This window comes from Thamnophis elegans, chromosome 1, assembly GCF_009769535.1.
Source record: "Thamnophis elegans isolate rThaEle1 chromosome 1, rThaEle1.pri, whole genome shotgun sequence".
In the NCBI taxonomy this organism is placed as follows: domain Eukaryota; kingdom Metazoa; phylum Chordata; class Lepidosauria; order Squamata; family Colubridae; genus Thamnophis; species Thamnophis elegans.
The window spans coordinates 184971894-184990654 of record NC_045541.1 but is presented as its reverse complement, the minus strand read 5'-3'; the positions used below and the strand labels follow the sequence as shown (position 1 = coordinate 184990654).

At 40.4% G+C, this 18761-nt stretch overlaps 1 protein-coding gene across 1 annotated transcript; it reads left to right on the top strand.

Annotated features, from left to right (window-relative positions):
• The first annotated feature begins 1083 nt into the window (after positions 1–1083).
• LOC116507104 (vomeronasal type-2 receptor 26-like) lies at positions 1084–17659 on the top strand. The gene is made up of 6 exons (XM_032215048.1): positions 1084–1088; positions 1174–1419; positions 2145–2436; positions 2814–3650; positions 14529–14747; positions 16820–17659. Exons 1-6 carry the CDS (start codon positions 1084–1086, stop codon positions 17657–17659), a joined length of 2439 nt encoding a protein of 812 aa, XP_032070939.1.
• The last annotated feature ends 1102 nt before the right edge of the window (positions 17660–18761 follow it).

The following is an 18761-nucleotide window of genomic DNA, read 5'->3' as shown; positions in this document are numbered from 1 at the left end:
ATTGCAGGTAGTAGCCAAGTCCTCAGAAGGACCATGCAGCAGAGCATAATCCACAGTTCCCTTTGGAACCCCATCAGTCACTAAGAGGGGACTGGTCAAATAGATCTGGCCTCCCTGCAGAGAGGGGCAGCGTAAAATAATCTCAAAGTCATCAGGCCATGATCTGGTAGGACAAAGAAGACAGGGATAGCTTCTCCTCAGATTACATTGGAAGTGATCTGTTTTGAGTTGAGCCAAGAATGATGGTGGGCATGTTGAAAAGCCTCTAAGGCCAGTCCCAGGGATGGCAAATGGACCTCTCTCAAGACCATAAGTCGGGGTAACCCATCAGTCAACTGTGAAATGCCCTCCAGAGGCCCATGGAGGTTGCTGTGCAGCAGGAAGGTTGCTACAGAAGTAATGATCCCAACTGGTCCTATGAATGAATCTTCAAGGAAAGAATTTCAGACCTGGTAATTTGGAGAGCAACACCCCAAAAGGGCAAAAGAGACACCCGGATGACAATTGCTACACTTAGGCTACAGAAACAGAAATTCGTAACTCTTGCCAAAAAAACTTGCAGTTAATATCTTGAGATACTTCCTCAATTTATATTTCTGCCTTCTCCCAATTATACCCAAGTAGCACTCCTATTATTTGACCAAACTAGGGTATAAGCCAAAATCCAACTTGTGTGTAGGGGTCACTTTCATGTAGGTCAACTACACAACTTCCCCAGGACTCCATCTGCTCTGTGAATTACACAAGGAGACACAAACATGTTTTCCATTCTGCTGCATGAAGAGAAGCTGTTGCTAAGGGGAAGGGACAATGGCTTTTCCCTGCAATTATCAGAAGAACAATAATTTCTCATGTATCCCCTGTGGATTTCTACACACAGAGATCTTCCATGATAAAACTTGCTTTTAAAATATCTCTGAGTTCGCCAGTTGGGGGGACAGAACGTGTCACCTTGGCCTCTCTTGCAAAGAGCTCACTCCTGGGTTGGAAGAGACTTACATTCCTTTGTTTCCTTTATGGTCACAGCCAAAGTACAGGTAAGAGGAAGCATGGCTGCTATAAATCTGTGTTGGGGCGATCCAGATGGCGTAGGTGGTGTCTGCTAAAGTTCCAGTGAGATTTCAGGAGCAACCTTCAAATCAGTTTCTGTATAAACCTTCATTTCTGTTCTAGGAGGGAAGAAGACACGAAAGACCGGGCAGGAGATATGCTACTGTTCTGGCTGATGCTCTTCTGGCTCCTGGCTCCAACTACAGTGGAGAGGCTGCAAACCATATGTGTGCTCAAGGATTATGTGAACATAGATGAAAGCTACTATAAGCCTGGTGATCTCATTATTGGTGGGAATTTGCCTTTGGGGATAAATTTCAAGACTCCTGTTCCAGAGTTTAATACAATGAGGCTTCGTTTAGAGAGTCTGTAAGTTTCAGCTAGAAACTTTTTGCTTTAAATTCAGTGACTCCTTTCAGAAATACTTCTAGTGTTTTGTACTGTCCAGTTTAGTGCATATTTTGAGCTTTTCTGAATAAAACAGCAAGGTTTTAAAATAGGCTGGAAATCTCAATCTCTTCATCAGGAAGATGATAAATAGCAAAAATGAAGATGGAAGCTGTGCTGGCCAAATGAAGAAGTCAAATTATAATATTGATCTGCCCAGTAACTTGTGGTGCAAAATTCAAATAAAAGCTCAACACACTTCAAGTGTTCAGGGGTGAAAAAAAATCCCCTCCCAGTTTGGGAATCAGCATGGTTCTTACATAATGTCCTTCAGTGCATCTATGAGGTGACTCCCACTGAAGTCCTGTGCTCAGCAATCTTTTCCCTACCTGAAGAAGCTGCTCCAAGAGAGACCATAAATGATTATGGTGAAAGGGGAGCAGTTGGAAAGGATTACAGCCACTGCAGCAAAGTGAATATGGCAGGGATGATAGAGAGTATAAAAGAGGCCATGAGGTCTATAGAAAGGCTTGTCTCCTATCTCAAAAAGTCATCCAAGTTTAGTCAAGGGAAGTCCTTTGAAAGAAAAACCCAATCCAATAAAATGTGGGAGTTTCTGCCATCAAAAGTCTGCCAAAGAGTAAAGCCAATTCTATAGACATGCACAAGTTTTCCTGTAATGTTCTCCAATGTTTTTCTCACTACAGATTCACCTCTATTAACTACCAGCAGTTCCTTGCCTTGATGTTTGCTGTCTCCCAGGTCAATAAGGATTTTCTTCTGCTCCCCAACATCACACTTGGCTTCCACATCTATGGCCATTACGAGAGGGAGATTAATATTTCCTTAGACAGCCTCTCCATGCTCTCCTCACGAACACAAATGGTTCCAGGTTACAAATGTGACCACCCGGACACTCTGCTGTCCGTCATTGGTGGTCTCAGTGCCAAGTCCTCAAGGCTGATGGCCTCCATCTTCAGCATCTTTAAGGTCCCACAGGTAAGAGAGCTCTCCTGCATATAGTATGGAATAGACAGAGATCAAAATACACACAGAAGCCAAAGATGAAGCAAAAAATAGTTTTTTATGGGTTAGCAAATAATGAGCTTGTAATTCTTTATCTCGGAGATAATTCTTTATCTAAATGATGGTATCTATCATTTTAGTGTCATTTATTCTCTGTATCAGGTTGTTGATCTATTCTCTTGCCTTCTGATATAACACAACCAATAAAAATGGCTAAAAAGGGAAGATTAAGTTTGCCAGTGAAAGTGAGTCAGCCTGACTGCGAAGGCCATCAACCACACAATGGTCACTACTAAAGTCAGCATAAAACTTTTACTTTGTCTTTGAAAGAGGATTCTCATTTTCTCCAGCTCGGTGTTGGCTTTGAGTTCTCTCAGGGAGAGAGAAGAGTTTATACTTCATTTTTCCGGATTAATCCCAAGGAATCTCCTCAGTATGTGGGTCTAGTCCAGCTGCTCCTGTATTTCCAGTGGAACTGGGTTGGGCTTGTGGTCCCTAAAGATGACAGGGGAGAACGTTTCGTCTCAACTCTGACACCAATGCTCCAGGAGAAGGAGATCTGCCTGGCCTTCACCCTGATGCTGGAATTGGATGATGTTGACAAACGTCTGGAAAAGTTTGTTCTCAATTTCCTTCCCTGCTTTAAAACAGAAGTGTTTATTCTCCTTGCAGACTCAACTGTTACTAGCACTTTAATAGTGGCAGTACAGGCTTTTGAAAAATACAAAAAAGTATCATTTAGGAAAGTTTATATCTCTACTTCCCATTGGAAACTTGGTATGCAAGAATCTGAAGGAATATTGAAATACATAAAGTATTTCCATGGAGTCTTGCATTTTAGGGACCACTCCGAGGATGTCTCAGAATTCATCCACTTCCTCCTGTCTTTAGACCCCTTGAACCCCCAAGGAGATGTTTTTCTCCCTCTGTGGTGGGAAAAAGTCTTTGGCTGCAAGATCCATAAATCAGGAAAGATCCCTCCAAAGACTGAAAAACAATGCACAGGAAAGGAGAATGTGCAGAATCTGCCCAATTACAGTTTTGAAACAAGAATGACAGGTGAAAGCTACAACATCTACAATGCTGTTTATGCTCTGACACACGCTTTACATACAATGTATGGATCCAGAGCCTGGCCGACCTTGATGAGGCTTGGAAGGAGGATCTCAAATGTCCAGTCATGGCAGGTAAGTTCTGTGGCTTTTGGCTTAGTCCAAAAAGATCAGAATGGAAAACTACTGGAATTGCATTATTTCAGTATACAGTAGAATTCAATATTGCTACTACACTGGGATAAAAGCTATTACTCTTGTCCTTGTTTTTATTGTCGTGTAATAGTTCAAAAAATGGAGGAGCTGGATCTTTAAGGATGTTTTGAACTTTCTTAAGAAAGCAGGATTTATAGAGCTCTTCCAAAGAGGAGAACCTCTTGGCAATGAAATTAACACTCATATATATAATCAGTTACTGATTAAATGTATGCATGCTCCCATACCAATTCATCTGAGACCCTGTTCTTTTTTTAGTTTAGCATTTGTTGGGCTACTCGGCTTGCTGTGTGAAAAGAAGCTTCTGATTAATAATTGAAGGAAACTAACCAATGAGAGAAGCAACCTAGAACTAAGGATAATTTTTTTAAGGACTCCCATTGCTAGAGTCGTTTAAGAAGAGACAGGATAGCCACTTGTCTAAAACTGTAGAGGGTCTGTTGCTTGAGCATGGGGTTGGACTTGAAGACCTCAAATGTCCCTTCCAATACTTTTGAAGGGAAATAATAATAATAATAATAATAATAATAATAATAATAATAATAATTCGAAATTCAACGACTATGGCACAAACCAGCAGTGATAATTCCAGTGGTAATTGGCACACTGGGTGCTATTCCAAAAGCACTGGAATTACATTTAAAACAGTTAAAAATTGACAAAATCACCATCAGTCAAATGCAAAAAGCCGCACTGCTTGGATCTGCACGCATATTACGAAAATACGTTACGACGTCCTAGGCCCCTGGGTGGGGCCCGACTAGTAACCAATGCCAAATCCGGCGAAACAACTGGCCGCTGTGATACAATTGTATAATAATAATAATGATAATAATAATTAGTAGTAGTAGTATTAGTAGTATTAGTAGTATTAGTAGTATTAGTAGTATTGGTAGTATTGGTAGTATTAGTAGTATAAGTAGTATTAGTAATATTAATATACAATTGTATCACAGCGGCCAGTTGTTTTGCTGGATTTGGCATTGGTTACTAGTCGGGTCCCACCCAGGGGCCTAGGACGTCGTAACGTATTTTCGTAATATGCACGCAGATCCAAGCAGTGCGGCTTTTTGCATTTGACTGATGGTGATTTTGTCAATTTTTAACTGTTTTAAATGTAATTCCAGTGCTTTTGGAATAGCACCCAGTGTGCCAATTACCACTGCTGGTTTGTGCCATAGTCGTTGAATTTCAATTTTTAAGTCCTGGTGTTTTGCGATTTTTTCATGTTCCTTCTCAGCGACCCTGCTATCACCTGGTATTGCGATGTCTATGATTGTGATCTTATTTTTCTCAACCAGTGTGATGTCTGGTGTATTATGCGCCAGTATTTTGTCTGTTTGTATGCGAAAATCCCACAAGATCTTGACCATCTGATTTTCGGTGACTTTTTCAGGCTGATGTTCCCACCAGTTTGCTGCTGTTTTAATATTATAATTTTTGCACAAATTCCAGTGGATCATTTGTGCTACTGAATTGTGCCGCAATTTATAATCAGTCTGCGCAATTTTTTTACAGCAGCTGAGGATGTGATCAACAGTTTCATCAGCTTCTTTGCAAAGTCTGCATTTGGCATCATCAGAGGATTTTTCGATTTTGACCTTAAGGGCATTTGTGCAGATAGCTTGTTCTTGCGCAGCCAGGATTAGTGACTCTGTTTCTTTCTTTTATGTACCTGTTGTTAACCATAACCAAGTTTGTTCACTGTCCACTTTATCTTTTATTTTTTCCAGAAATTGGCCATGCAGTGCTTTGTTCTGCCAACTCTCCATTCTTGATTTTATCACATCTTTTCTGTATTCTTGTTTCGTCTGTTGGGCCTTCAGTAGATTTTTGTTCTTTACTTCGATTAATAGATGTTCTTGACTTTCTTTTAAATAATCAGCCAGTGCATGTTTTTCTTCTTCAACTGTTTGCTTCACTTCTAATAATCCTCTGCCACCTGATTTTTGGGGCAGTTATAATCTATCAGTATCACCAGGTGGATGTAAACTGTAGTGCATTGTCATTAGTTTCCTGGTTTTTCGGTCCAAAATGTCCAAATCAGCTTGTGTCCAGTTAACTATACCAGCTGTGTATCTTATAACTGGTATTGCCCAGGTATTTATGGCCTTGATTGTATTTCCACCATTCAATTTAGATTTCAAAATTTTCCTAACTCTGTTGGTGTACTCTCGCCTGACAATAGTTTTTACTTCTCGACTTCCTGGGAGGAGCCTGCTGGTGGTGGCAGCAAAAAAATCAGCTGCCTCCGAATTCCTGGCTACGTACCTGTTTAGAGGATCTTCCATCTGACGTCTTATCAGGTTTTCTTATCCTTCAGGCAAGAAGGAAAGAAGAAATTGTTTTGCTGGCAAATGCTCTTCGATTTTTGCAGCTTTTGTGCTTGCAGGGAAAGGGGGGCTAGCCCAAGGCAGAACGGCTGTCCGTGCTGGGAATTTCAAACTGCCTTGTGCAGGACAAAGTAGGTCTCCCCCACTCAGTTCCAAGTTTTGATTTAATCTTATCACGAGCTGAATCCATTTCCGTGGACAATAATTGTTTATCAACATTTTAGCTTCTTTTCTTTTTCTCCTCCGAAAAATTATTTACTTAGAGGCTTTTAAAATGGCGCCGAGCAGGCTGGTTTCTCCGGTAATAATGAACACTTTTTGTTAATCCTCACAAGAATTCACAAGAATTCAAAACAAAAGAGATTGCTTATCATATGTTTTGGTTTCACAATAGGCCAGCAGAAGCTTTTTAATTAGTTTCATTTCTATTACTTCATTAACTTTGCTTATCTGGAAGTTAAATGGTGATGAATCTGCTGAACGGTCTTGTTACAATGTTTACTCACTGAAAGTTCTGCCAAGACTTAAACTTCAAAATAAAAGCCTCTTTACTTAAAGCTGCATATTCAGGCAATAGAGTTTTATTAACTGCAGGCAGATAAATTTTGAAATGGCTTTAAAACCAAATATTAACTTGAAGTTGTAATTTTTTTTCTTATTACTATTCAAAATACCAGCTTCAATTTTGTAAAAGGCTTTCTTATCCAGCTGCGTTACAAGATGCCGATTTTATAGCTTCTGCGTTTGATATATGACACACTCAATTAGCTCTATTCTCCTGAAGACTTCTCCTTATTAACTGTTAAAAGTCTATAAATAGTATCCCATTTAAAACCGAGGGGAGCAGAGACCTTGTTTGTTTGTGCGTTTTTTATAATGGCTCCCAAATCGAAGCAGTCTAAGCGTTTCCTTAATAATACATCTCAAGAAATTGTTACAAAATCGCTGCCCTCGCCTCCCACGCCCTCTACTGGAGATCTCTTAACGCAAGAATTTTTTTTTGAAACCCTTAAAGAGTTCAGACAGGAAATTAAACAACTTTTATCGGACTTATATGATAAACTGGACGCCAAGATTGCTCAAACAAGGGAAGATACGATCAGAGTTATGACTGTTATGACAGATTATGTTTCTGAAATGGAGGACAAATTGGAACTTTTGGAAAAAACTAATTCTAATTTGACATCTAAAATTCAAACGTTACAACAGGAAGTTGAAAATGCTCAAAAACAACTCGTTATGATAAATTACAATAAGACTGCGTTTGCAATAAGAGTCAGAGGATTGCGTGAAAAGGAACAGGAGAACTTGAAACAGACCTTTTTTGAGGCTTTCAGACGTTCGGTGGGAAGTCCGGGATTCAACCTTGATTGGCAGATTCAAAAAATTTATCGCCAGAACTCGTGTGTAGCAAAACAACGACAGCTTCCGAGGGACATAATTATATATTTCACCACAAGAGAATCCAGAAATGCGATAATACCAGAAGTTCTACAATAACAGGCTGCGAATCGATGGACAGGACTTGATTGTTTTTAAAGAAATACCATCTCAAATATTAAGAGCAAGGAGAGACTACACTTTCTTAACTGAAAAACTCAGAGATTCTCAGATACAATATAAATGGGAAGTGCCATCTGGTATCACAGTCACATTTGAGAACCAAAAATATCGTCTCAATTCTGTTTGCGAAGCCCGAGATTTTTACAACAAAACTCTGAAGGCGGGACTTCCTGACTCACCCGGACTTGGAGAAAGACAAGGAGAAGGAGAAGATAAGTAGCGGGACATGTGGCTACAAGGCGGAGGGTGTGGCTTTCCCCTTCCGGAAGGGCAGAAGAGTAAAGAATAAAGATCCAGCTATGCCTTTAAAATACTTCTTAAATTTTTAATTTGAATAAAATTTCAGGACTCCTGTCTGGTATAAAATGACAAAGCTGTATACCGATGAAGAGATATTGAGACTGAAAGAAGTGGTGCTGAATTTGGACATATATTGTATGGGACTTATATAAGACTTGTTTGAATCTTAATTTAAACTGCGCATGATCTATTCTTTGGGGCGAGGAGAGCGGAGATCGTAGTTTTTTGAGCCAAGGTGGCGCAGTGGTTAAATGCAGCACTGCAGGCTACTGCTAGATCAGCAGGTCAGCGGTTCAAATCTCACCGGCTCAGGGTTGACTCAGCCTTCCATCCTTCCGAGGTGGGTAAAATGAGGACCCAGATTGTTGGGGGCAATATGCTGACTCTCTGTAAACCGCTTAGAGAGGCCTGAAAGCCCTATGAAGCGGTATATAAGTCTACTGCTATTGCTATTGCTATTGCTATTTTTTTGGATTGTGGTTTGGGATGAATGGAGTCGGGTGGCGTGGGGTAGATGGAAGGGTAGTGAAAGTTCAATTAGATTACCTTGATCCAGAATGTAAGCTGATTTTTGTATAAATTGTTATTTGAATACAAGGTTAAGAAAGATTATCTGGAGAGTCTACACGAGGGTGGAGTAAATATGAGAGGAGCAATGGATGAGGATAAAATATATATGCGGACACGGGTAAAGGCAGGATGGGAGGTATAGAATTTATATGCGGAAGCAGGTAAAGATATTGTTTAAGATTTTAAAAATAATGAGAAGCTGAGGTTAATGTTAGAGAGTATATTGACTTCTCTTTCTTGGGGGGGGGTTTTCCCCCCCCTTTTTTTTTCTTTTTATTATTCTTTTCTTTTTTTGTTCTTTATTTTTTTTATTTTTTTTATTTTGTAACTTCTAATCTATTTGGTTTCAATATACTCCAGACTTTGCTTGATAAAGAACGATGCCGGGAATGGGACCTGGGAAGTCGGAAGGGGGTCAGGTAGGGGGGTTCAGGGGGTGGGTGGGGGGGGAGGGTGGAAATATAGACTCAATTTTCAGAACAATGAATGCACTTGGATACTGTTGCTTTTTTTCCCTTTTTTTTTCTTTTCTTCGTTCTTTTCCTTTTATTTTTCTTTTGTATTGTTTCTTTTTTTTTTAACTGCACAGTATTTAAGTGATTGTATAAAGGAAAATGAAAATGTAATAAAAGAATCTTTGATCAATTTGAAAAAAAAATAGTTTTTACTTCTCCATGCTTGATGTTATCCAACTACAGAATGCCTAAGTATTTGTAGGCTTCATTTTCATTGCATTTAATTAGTTGGCCATTGGGCATTTCAATTCCCTCACATGCAGTGATTTTGCCCCTTTTTATGGATACAGTGGCACATTTTTCCATGCCAAACTGATTGAAATATCGGTGCTGAATACTCGGACTGTGTTTGTCAATGATTGGATTTCTATTTCTGACTTTCCATAGAGTTTCAAATCATCCATATATAGTAAATGCGAAATTTTTTCGACTTCTTTGGCTGTTTGGTAGCCTAATTTCATTTTTTTTTAAGATTACTGATAGTGGGATCATTGCGATGATGAAGAGAAGAGGTGAAAGTGAGTCACCCTGGAAAATTCCTCGCTTGATATTAACCATTCCGTAGATCTCTTTCCCTACTGCCAACTCAGTTCTCCATTGTTTCATCGCCTTTTCAGTAAAGGATGTAATATTTTTGCTAATGCCAGTTGTTTGTAAGCATTTTATGATCCAACTATGTGGCAGTGAGTCAAATGCCTTTTTGTAATCAATCCAGACCATATTCAAGTTCGTTTTTCTGTTCTTACAATTTTCTAATATCATTTTATCAATTAGGAGCTGATCTTTTGTGCCCCTGCTCCTTCTTTTGTTGCCTTTTTGCTCTACTGGCAAGATGTTGTTTGTTTCCAAATAATCCATCATGTTATCTGCAATAATGCCTGTGAGTAATTTGAAGGTTGTTGGCAAACATGTTATTGGTCTGTAGTTTTCAGGTGTTGTTCCTTTAGTTGCATCTTTCTGAATCAAGTATGTTTTTCCAGTTGTCAACCATTTATCAATTTGGCCTTTTTGTAAAATTTCATTCAGTTGCCTGGCCAATATTGCATGTAAACTGGTCAGATATTTGAGCCAGAAACCATGTAATTGGTCCTTTCCAGGTGATGTCCAATTCTTTACCTTTTTTACTCGATTTTTGACCATCTCAGTTATTATTTCTAATACTTGCATTTGTTTGTTGCCAATGCTTTTCTCAAAGTCATGTATCCACTTTGCTTCCTTATTGTAGTCCTTTGCATTTTCCCACAATTCTTTCCAGAATTCAACTGTGGCCTGTTTTTCTGGTTTTTCACTTTTGGTGTCACCATTCACATTAAGACTTTGATAAAAACGCCGTTGGTCTGATCGAAATTGTTGATTTTGTTTATATTGGATGATTCGTGCCTCATATCTTTCAATTTTTCTAGCTGTTGCTGTTATCTGCTGTTTTACAATCTCTACAGCTTCATTGATATTTCTTGTATCCAATCTATATCTTCTGATTAGCCGATCTATGATTTTGTTGTTTTTAAGCCGTTGCTCATGCATGTTCTTTAAGTTACTAGCATCTGCCCTTAATTTTTTGACTTTTTGTTCTAATTGGATTTTCCACTTTGGCTTTGATGCTTTTTCTGTTGTGTGACTAGGTACTTTGATTTTAATGCCTAGTTCATTAGTGACTATTACAGCTGCGCTGTACATTAACTGGTTCGTTTCCAAGATTCCAACACTGCATTAACCATTTTCATGATAGGGGCCAAAATTTTCTTAGGCACAGTTTTTAGTGATGGTAAACGTTGCCTTTCCTCATTAAGCAGAAAATGCTCCATGATCTTATCCTTCAATTCTTTTTGTTTTTGAGTTAGTTCATCAGTTGGTTCAGTGATAACTGGTTCTAGTGGTGGTGGTGTTATTTCCTCCCCGAGAGCTTCTTCTGGGAGTTCTACTATAATGTCTTTAGTTGTGTCTTGAATATCAGTTATTTCCGCTTGTGATATTGTTTTTTTGGTTTTGCAATTTGCCTGAATTTCCTCTAGTTCAACTTCATGCCGTATAATAAATCGCCTTTGATCTGCTAGTCGTTGTTCACTAACATTTGAATCTGGATATTGTTGTTTCCATAATTCATACATTCGCTTTAAATAGCCTCTTTTTTCTGGCTCTGAGTTGTAGTAACAGGCCATTATGGCACGGTTTTCATCTGCACTATATTTTTGTCGTTTTGTTGGCTGGTCCACTTGTAGCCCACTTGTTGATGGATGTCCAGGGACCCCAACATCCGCCGCGTCCCTTGTTAACCCGCGCGACGACCGATGCGGTATGCAATTCTTATTCGTTTGTTTCACCATATTGTATGGGTTGGCGGGTTTTTTTTATAGGACCAGATGCCAACCTGACCCCAACCCTCCTCCTTTCTCATCCGGGCTTGGGACCGGCAATGGCGGAGTTGTTGTTGTTGTTGTTATTATTATTATTATTATTATTATTAGTAGTAGTAGTAGTAGTAGTTGTAGTAGTAGTAGTAGTAGTATAGTAGTAGCAGCAGTAGCAGTAGCAGTAGCAGTAGCAGTAGCAGTAGCAGTAGCAGTAGCAGTAGCAGTAGCAGTAGCAGTAGCAGTAGTAGTAGTAGTAGTAGTATGGTTCATTGACATTGCAATGCCTGGTGATGCACGAATTGAAGATAAGCAGCAAGAAAAAAAATCACAAAGTGCCGGGACTTGCAAATTGAGGTTGAGCGACTGTGGAAAAAGAATTCGTGTGTTGTCCCAATTGTAATTGAAGCCCTTGGAGCAATACATAAAGGGCTACCTTGCTATTTGGAAATTTTAAATTTACCTGACTTGAACATTCTGACTCTACAAAAAACCACTCTACTTGGAACATATAATATCCTCCAACATTACCTTAACAGTTCCTAGGTCCTTGGTTAGGACTCAAGCTGTTGAGCTACTAACCAGCCCCAAAGGCTGTGAATCTCACCAAAGATTATAACAAACAACAACAACAACAATAATAATAATAATAATAATAATGTATATAATAATAGAACAGGTAGAATTAGTAGGAGATAATAGTAGAGACAGTAGAATTGGTTTGACTTGCTGTTTTCTTTATGTAAGAATTCCTTTGCTAAGAATTGGAATTGCCTCTGCCTTTTGCTTCTACCGGTGATCTAACTCCTGTTATCTTGTGGGTTGTTTTTTTTAATAACTCAGTGCCTGGTCCCTATCTGAAACAAAAAGGGGGAAATGCCATGGTTTGTCAGGGTTTCATTGGGCAAATACCTGTGTTGCTAAGCACCAAGCCCTCCTGTTCCTTGCTCCACAGTCAATGCAGGGCTAGGGGTCCAGAATTGGGTACTACGCTGATGTTTCTGAAGTTACAAAAGAACACCATTCTTTCCCCACAGATAATGCATCTTATCTGTCTGTTCATAGAATGGTCTACCCAGCCTTTCTTTGTACAAATAAAAACTGTCTCTTTTCCGAGCCTCTTCTTGAGTCTCTCTCTTTGGCATTCTGCTGACTCAAGTACATTCTGGGACCTTACTGTGATTCTCTATGACAAGATTCAAAGTTTAGTTTAGTTTTAGTTTAGTTTTATTATTATTTATAGGCCGCCCTTTTCCCTGAGGGGACTCAGGGCGGCTTACAAAATATAGGGAGGGGGGTACAAAACAGTGAACATAAAACAATACATAAGTAAAAAATAGTACACAACATTCATTCATCATTCGGGTGGGGACAGATTACGATCTTTATCCCCAGGCCTGACGGGATAGCCAGGTCTTGAGGGCTGTGCAGAAGGTCTGGACGGTGGTGAGGGTACGAATCTCCATGGGGAGATCGTTCCAAAGGGTCGGAGCTACTACTGAAAAGGCCCTCCTCCGTGTGGTTGCCAGTCGACACTGACTGGCGGATGGAACTCGGAGGAGGCCTAATCTATGCGATCTAATAGGTCGCAAGGAGGTAATTGGCAGGAGGCGGTCTCTCAAGTACGCAGATCCACTACCATGAAGGGCTTTATAGGTGGTAAGTAGCACCTTGAAGCGCACCCGGAGATCAACAGGTAGCCAGCGCAGCTCGCGGAGGATAGGTGTTATGTGGGCGAACCGAGGTGCACCCACAATCACTCGCGCGGCCGCATTCTGGACTAGCTGAAGTCGCCGGATGTTCTTCAAGGGCAGCCCCATGTAGAGCACGTTGCAGTATTCCAGCCTAGAGGTCACAAGGGCCCGAGTGACTGTTGTGAGAGCCTCCCGGTTCAGGTAGGGTCGCAACTGGCGCACCAGGCGAACCTGGGCAAATGCCCCCCTGGTCACAGCCGTCAGATGATGGTCGAAGGTCAGCTGTGGGTCCAGGAGGACTCCCAAGTTGCGAACCCTGTCTGAGGGGTATAGAGTTTGACCCCCCAGCCTGAGTGATGGAATACTAGCCGAATTATTGGGAGGGAAACACAACAGCCACTCGGTCTTCTCCGGGTTGAATACAAGCTTGTTAGCCCTCATCCAGTCCCTAACGACTTCGAGACCCCGGTTCATCACGTCCACCGCTTCATTGAGTTGGCACGGGGCGGACAGATACAACTGGGTATCGTCCGCATATTGATGGTATCTTATCCCGTGCCTCCGAATGATCTCGCCCAGCGGTTTCATGTAGATGTTAAATAGTAGGGGGGATAAGACCGAACCCTGCGGCACCCCGTATGTTAGGGGCCTAGGGGTCGATCTCTGCCCCCCCACTAACACCGACTGCGACCTGTCCGAGAGGTAGGAGGAGAACCACTGCAAAACAGTGCCTCCCACCCCCACCTCCCGCAGTCGTCGCAGAAGGATACCATGGTCGATGGTATCGAAAGCCGCCGAGAGGTCAAGGAGAACCAGGATGGAGGCATGGCCTCCATCCCTGGCTCTCCAGAGATCATCGGTCAATGCGACCAAAGCGGTTTCTGTGCTGGTGGTCCTAATGGGTTCATGGTCTGAAATTCATCTGAATTTCCTGCATCAAAGGCTAAAATGTTGGACCTCTCTGAACAGAGAAGTGACCAACCAGGTCAGATGCTTCCTTCCACATGGCCCAGTAGATCAGTCCTGGTTCCTGCATTCTTCTGCTTTTGACAACAAACAAGAGAAAACCAGTGGAATTTTCCATGGTTCTCACAGAAATTATTTATTCCTTTCAAACATTCATTTATCAGTTAACAAGACCTTGGACCGAAGTAAGTATTGGAAAGTGCATGTAGCCAAATATCAGAGGAGGGAAATCCTAAAATTAAATTTAGACAGTAGAACTAAATTTTTTGTGTTTTGCTGAAATTGGAGTTAGAAACCAAGCCCAGTGATAATTGGAAAGTGTTTAGTTTCAGAGATAAATATTTGGTGTTGCATCTGATTCCACATATCACCACCAAGAGATGGAGCTAGTTTCCCAAATATAAACTCATCTTCTCAAGATGGCCATTATGTGATTATAAGAACCGCAACGTCTCATTTGTACCTTTAACCCAAATACTCCACTTTCTGAAGGTCTCCTTTCTTTCAGATTCTTCCCTATTTGAGCAATGTGCAGTTCAACAATAGTGTTGGAGATGAAGTCTCCTTCTCACAAGATGGACTGGGATCTGCTCGTTATGATCTTCTCAACTGGGTTCTCTTCCCCAATCGATCTTTTGTCCCCATGAAAGTTGGACAAGTAAATCCTGAGGCTCCCCCAGGCCAAGATTTCACCGTTGACTCTGATGGAATCATCTGGGCTCCAAAGGTGAGCTGCAAGGAAATTTTGTAAGTTCAGGGAAAGATTCATTCTCTTCTTGAGATGCAGAACATCTTTCTAGGTTGAAAAATAATCAATTGACTCAGAAATCATGACAGTCATTTGGTGAAAATATACTAACAAGTTTGAGGTCTGATTTGTGTCATTCCACAAAGGGTAAGGCTTGGGAACATTGTTTCCTTGAAATGCAGGATGCAATTACAGTAAGCAACAGTGATTTCCATGGACCATTGTCACTCAGTTGTATCCTCACACTTTGTTCTTTAAGAAATGCTCTCGTCCCATCACAAGCCTTCCTCTGCATGCTGAAATTCCAGATCCAAACTCCTGCATCCATGGGTGTGTCAGGAATGCCCCTGGCCTGATTCCCTCATGACTCTTCATGATTTCTGATAGACAGTGGCAATATATTTCTTTAGAAGAGATTCTGAATATAGAAGTAGGAAGAAGGAAAGGAAATAGGAATGGGGAAAAGAATGGATGCAGCAGCTTCATTGCTGAGGTCATCTCAAGTATTTCTTTTTTCCTCTTTAAGAAGGTGCCCTTTGCCAGGTGTGGCATGAAGAGGTGCCATGCAGGACAGAGAAGAAGAGTTCCAGAGGGCCAGCCAGTTTGCTGCTACCAATGTGATGCTTGTCCAGAAGGAACTTTTTCTAATCGGACAGGTAGAGCAGACTTCAAATATTAATCTTCCAGGATCAAAGAAGACGTTCATTGTCATTTTTATGAGCTTGACAGGAAATCATATTTTCAGCAAAACTTTTCAGTTTAGAGATATAAACTACCCTGGCCACAGAGGCCACCTTTCCTGATCCTCCGCAGTTCCAGGCAAGATAGCTTTAGGGCAGAATTTATGAATGTCCAACTAGGATTTCTACAGGTACTCTAACGTCCAATTGAAAAAACTGCCTTCCAATATTTCCTGAGGAAGTGTGGTGTGTGCTCCAACCTTTCTTTTTTAATATTCAGAATATCCTCTTTCCATCAGCACTATCAACCTCTGAGGGAATAGACCTGCCAGGGAAAGAGGACATTCCTCTATCTATCTATCTATCTATCTATCTATCTATCTATCTATCTATCTATCTATCTATCTATCTATCTATCTATCTATCTATCTATCTATCTATCTATCTATCATCTATCTATGTCTCTTTGCTGACAGCAGGAGGGAGCAAAAAATGTCTGAATGAACTTATTTGAGGTACATAGCGGAGTGTCAGGCCTGGAAGCCATCTTTTACATTGGGCCTTCAAGCCTGTCACATATTCCACTGTGGGAAACTGGGAGGGGAGATTATATGATGCATGGGAGACATATAGTCAAAATAAGATTCTTTCTCATCAAGATCATCTTCCCCCTGCACCTGGATGACATGATTGGGAGGAAACTTCTCTTAGGACAGTGTTTGATTGGACCGTGTGATGGACATGTGGGTGCTGGGTAGGGACTTGAACATTCACTTGCTTGAGGAAAACCTGGAAACTTTCACATTTGGATTTTTCCCGATGTGCCAATATGACATCTCTAATGCATTGGAAGTTTGAGGAAACTCGGGCCTCTGAGTTTTATTTCATTGGGGGTATTACATGGAACCCTGATACAGAGAGGTTAAGGCAAAGATAATATACACACAAACAAAATAGCAGCATTCCTGGATAACAGATCTGTCATTCTTCTTAGTGTTCCATTATAAAATGAAAAGAAAAAAAGAGGCAGGCGCCTCAGACTGAAAGCCATATTACTCGTGGAGGTCCACAGTGAATGGATAGCTGGAACTGAACAAAACCTTGTCTCTGGCTAATCTATCTCCTTGATCATCATTAAGGAAGGATGATTTGCTCTTTTCAATGCCCCATATATTGCACATGGGTTTTTTCACCATTCCCTTTGTGGGTAGAACAACAACAGAAAGTTAATACTTGCATCACCTTTGGGTTGGGGATAATGTGTATGGTAGTTGCTCAAGAAATCCTTAGACACTTTTTTTTCCAGATGCAGCTCAATGTGAACCCTGCCCAGAAGACCAATATCCCAACAAGGACAAGGACCAATGCATTGCCAAGAAGATCCACTTCCTTGCCTATCAAGACACCCTGGGATACATTTTAGTTATTCTTGCTGTCTTTTTCTCTGTGATCACTTCTGTAGTCCTGGTGATTTTCTATCAACATCATGACACACCAATTGTCAAGGCCAACAACAGAGATCTCACCTACCTCCTCCTGCTCTCCCTCTTGCTCTGCTTCCTTTGTTCCTTTCTTTTCATTGGTCAACCTGGGAAGGTCACCTGTCTCATACGACAAGCTGCCTTCACCATTCTCTTTTCCCTTGCAGTTTCCTCTGTGTTGGCAAAAACTGTCATGGTGATTCTGGCCTTCATGGCTACCAAGCCAGGGAACAAGGCAAGGAAACTCTTAGGAAAACCACTGACCAATTCCATTGTCATAGCTTGTCCCCTGATCCAAGCCCTTCTTTGTGCCATGTGGCTGGGAACCTCTCCTCCATTTCCCAACTTGGACTTCCACTCTTTATTTGGAGAGACCATCTTGGAATGCAAGGAAGGCTCAGCTTTAATGTTCTACATTGTCCTTGCCTACCTAGGTTTTTTGGCCTTTGTCAGTTTCACGTTGGCATTTTTAGCTAGGAAATTGCCTGATAGTTTTAATGAAGCCAAGTTCATTACTTTTAGCATGCTGGTCTTTTGCAGTGTTTGGATTACTTTCCTCCCCACCTACCTGAGCACCAAAGGGAAATCCATGGTGGCTGTGGAGATCTTCTCCATTTTGACCTCTGGAGCTGCTCTCTTGGCTTGTATCTTTTCCCCCAAATGCTACATTATTCTACTGAGGCCCCATCTTAACTGTAGAGAAAATATAGTAAGGAACAAGAGTTTCTAACTAATGCAGGGAAGTATATCCAGCTGGTGAGAAATTTTTATTGTTTTAAAAAAAGAGACTGCTTACAAAAACTGAAAAATCAATTTAAATTGAAGAATAGAAGAATCAAGTGGAAGAATTAAATTCGGAATGATTTTGGACAGTGGTTATCTTACTTCTTAAATGCTATTTTCATGGATCAAATCTATGCAAACCTTTTGATACGGATGGATTAAGTTTTCTTCTTCTAACTTCTCTTTGTGACTCTCTGTAATCTATAGATTAAAGTTTTCCTCTTTTAGTGCTGTGGGTATTTTTCTAATTCATTTAAAGATTGGACCTCTTTTTCTAACTTGAAATACAAAAAAGATACAAAAAGAAACTCTTTAACAGTGTTTCCACTCAGACCCTGGGAGGTTTTGCTGATCGGAGTTTTGTGTATCCAAAATTGAACTTTTTTTTTCACAGATTGTTTTGACTTGGCTGCACAAGGTTTTACTGGCTACAGAGTGATAAGAATGGAAGCACTTAGATGTCCCTTTGAAGTATATTTCCAATCAGAGAAAAGTGAGAACAACGTTCTTTGTGAATCTATGCCTTAATTTTATTAACCTTTCAAGCTAGAGCAGCTTTGTTAAAATGGCACAATGTCAAGAGAAAATAGAGGTCTTAACTTTGCAAAATATATTTTCAGAACTACAGAAATTATCAAATATAGATGAAAGAATAGAGAAAAAAACGGAATACCTAGAGCACATAACAAGAAAATATAATGAAAAAATTGAGGATGTTCATCAAATGCAAAACAGGGTGATTGAAACTAAAAAAACTGAAGTAGAAAATGAATATAAAGAGATTAAACTTGCTGATATCTATGGTAATTAGTTTATTCCTGAAAATGGAAAGAATGGAATACTGAAAGATGAATTAAATGGAGAGGAAATCTATTCCAAAGTCAAGATATAGAAGAAGATGAAATTAAAGAATCTATGGACTTCAAGAAAGACATTCTATTAGCAAAAGCATTGCTGACAATCAAAGACAAGCTGAATAAGGAAACAGAAAGAGGGCATCAAGATTATATGAGAGATCTTATAAGCAAGGAGTTGCTAAGAGAAGTCCA

Coding starts and splice junctions, on each gene's coding strand:
- LOC116507104 (XM_032215048.1), top strand. Junction 1,420..2,144: donor AGGCTTCGTTTAGAGAGTCT/GTAAGTTTCAGC, acceptor TTCTCACTACAG/ATTCACCTCTATTAACTACC. Junction 2,437..2,813: donor GCATCTTTAAGGTCCCACAG/GTAAGAGAGCTC, acceptor CATTTTCTCCAG/CTCGGTGTTGGCTTTGAGTT.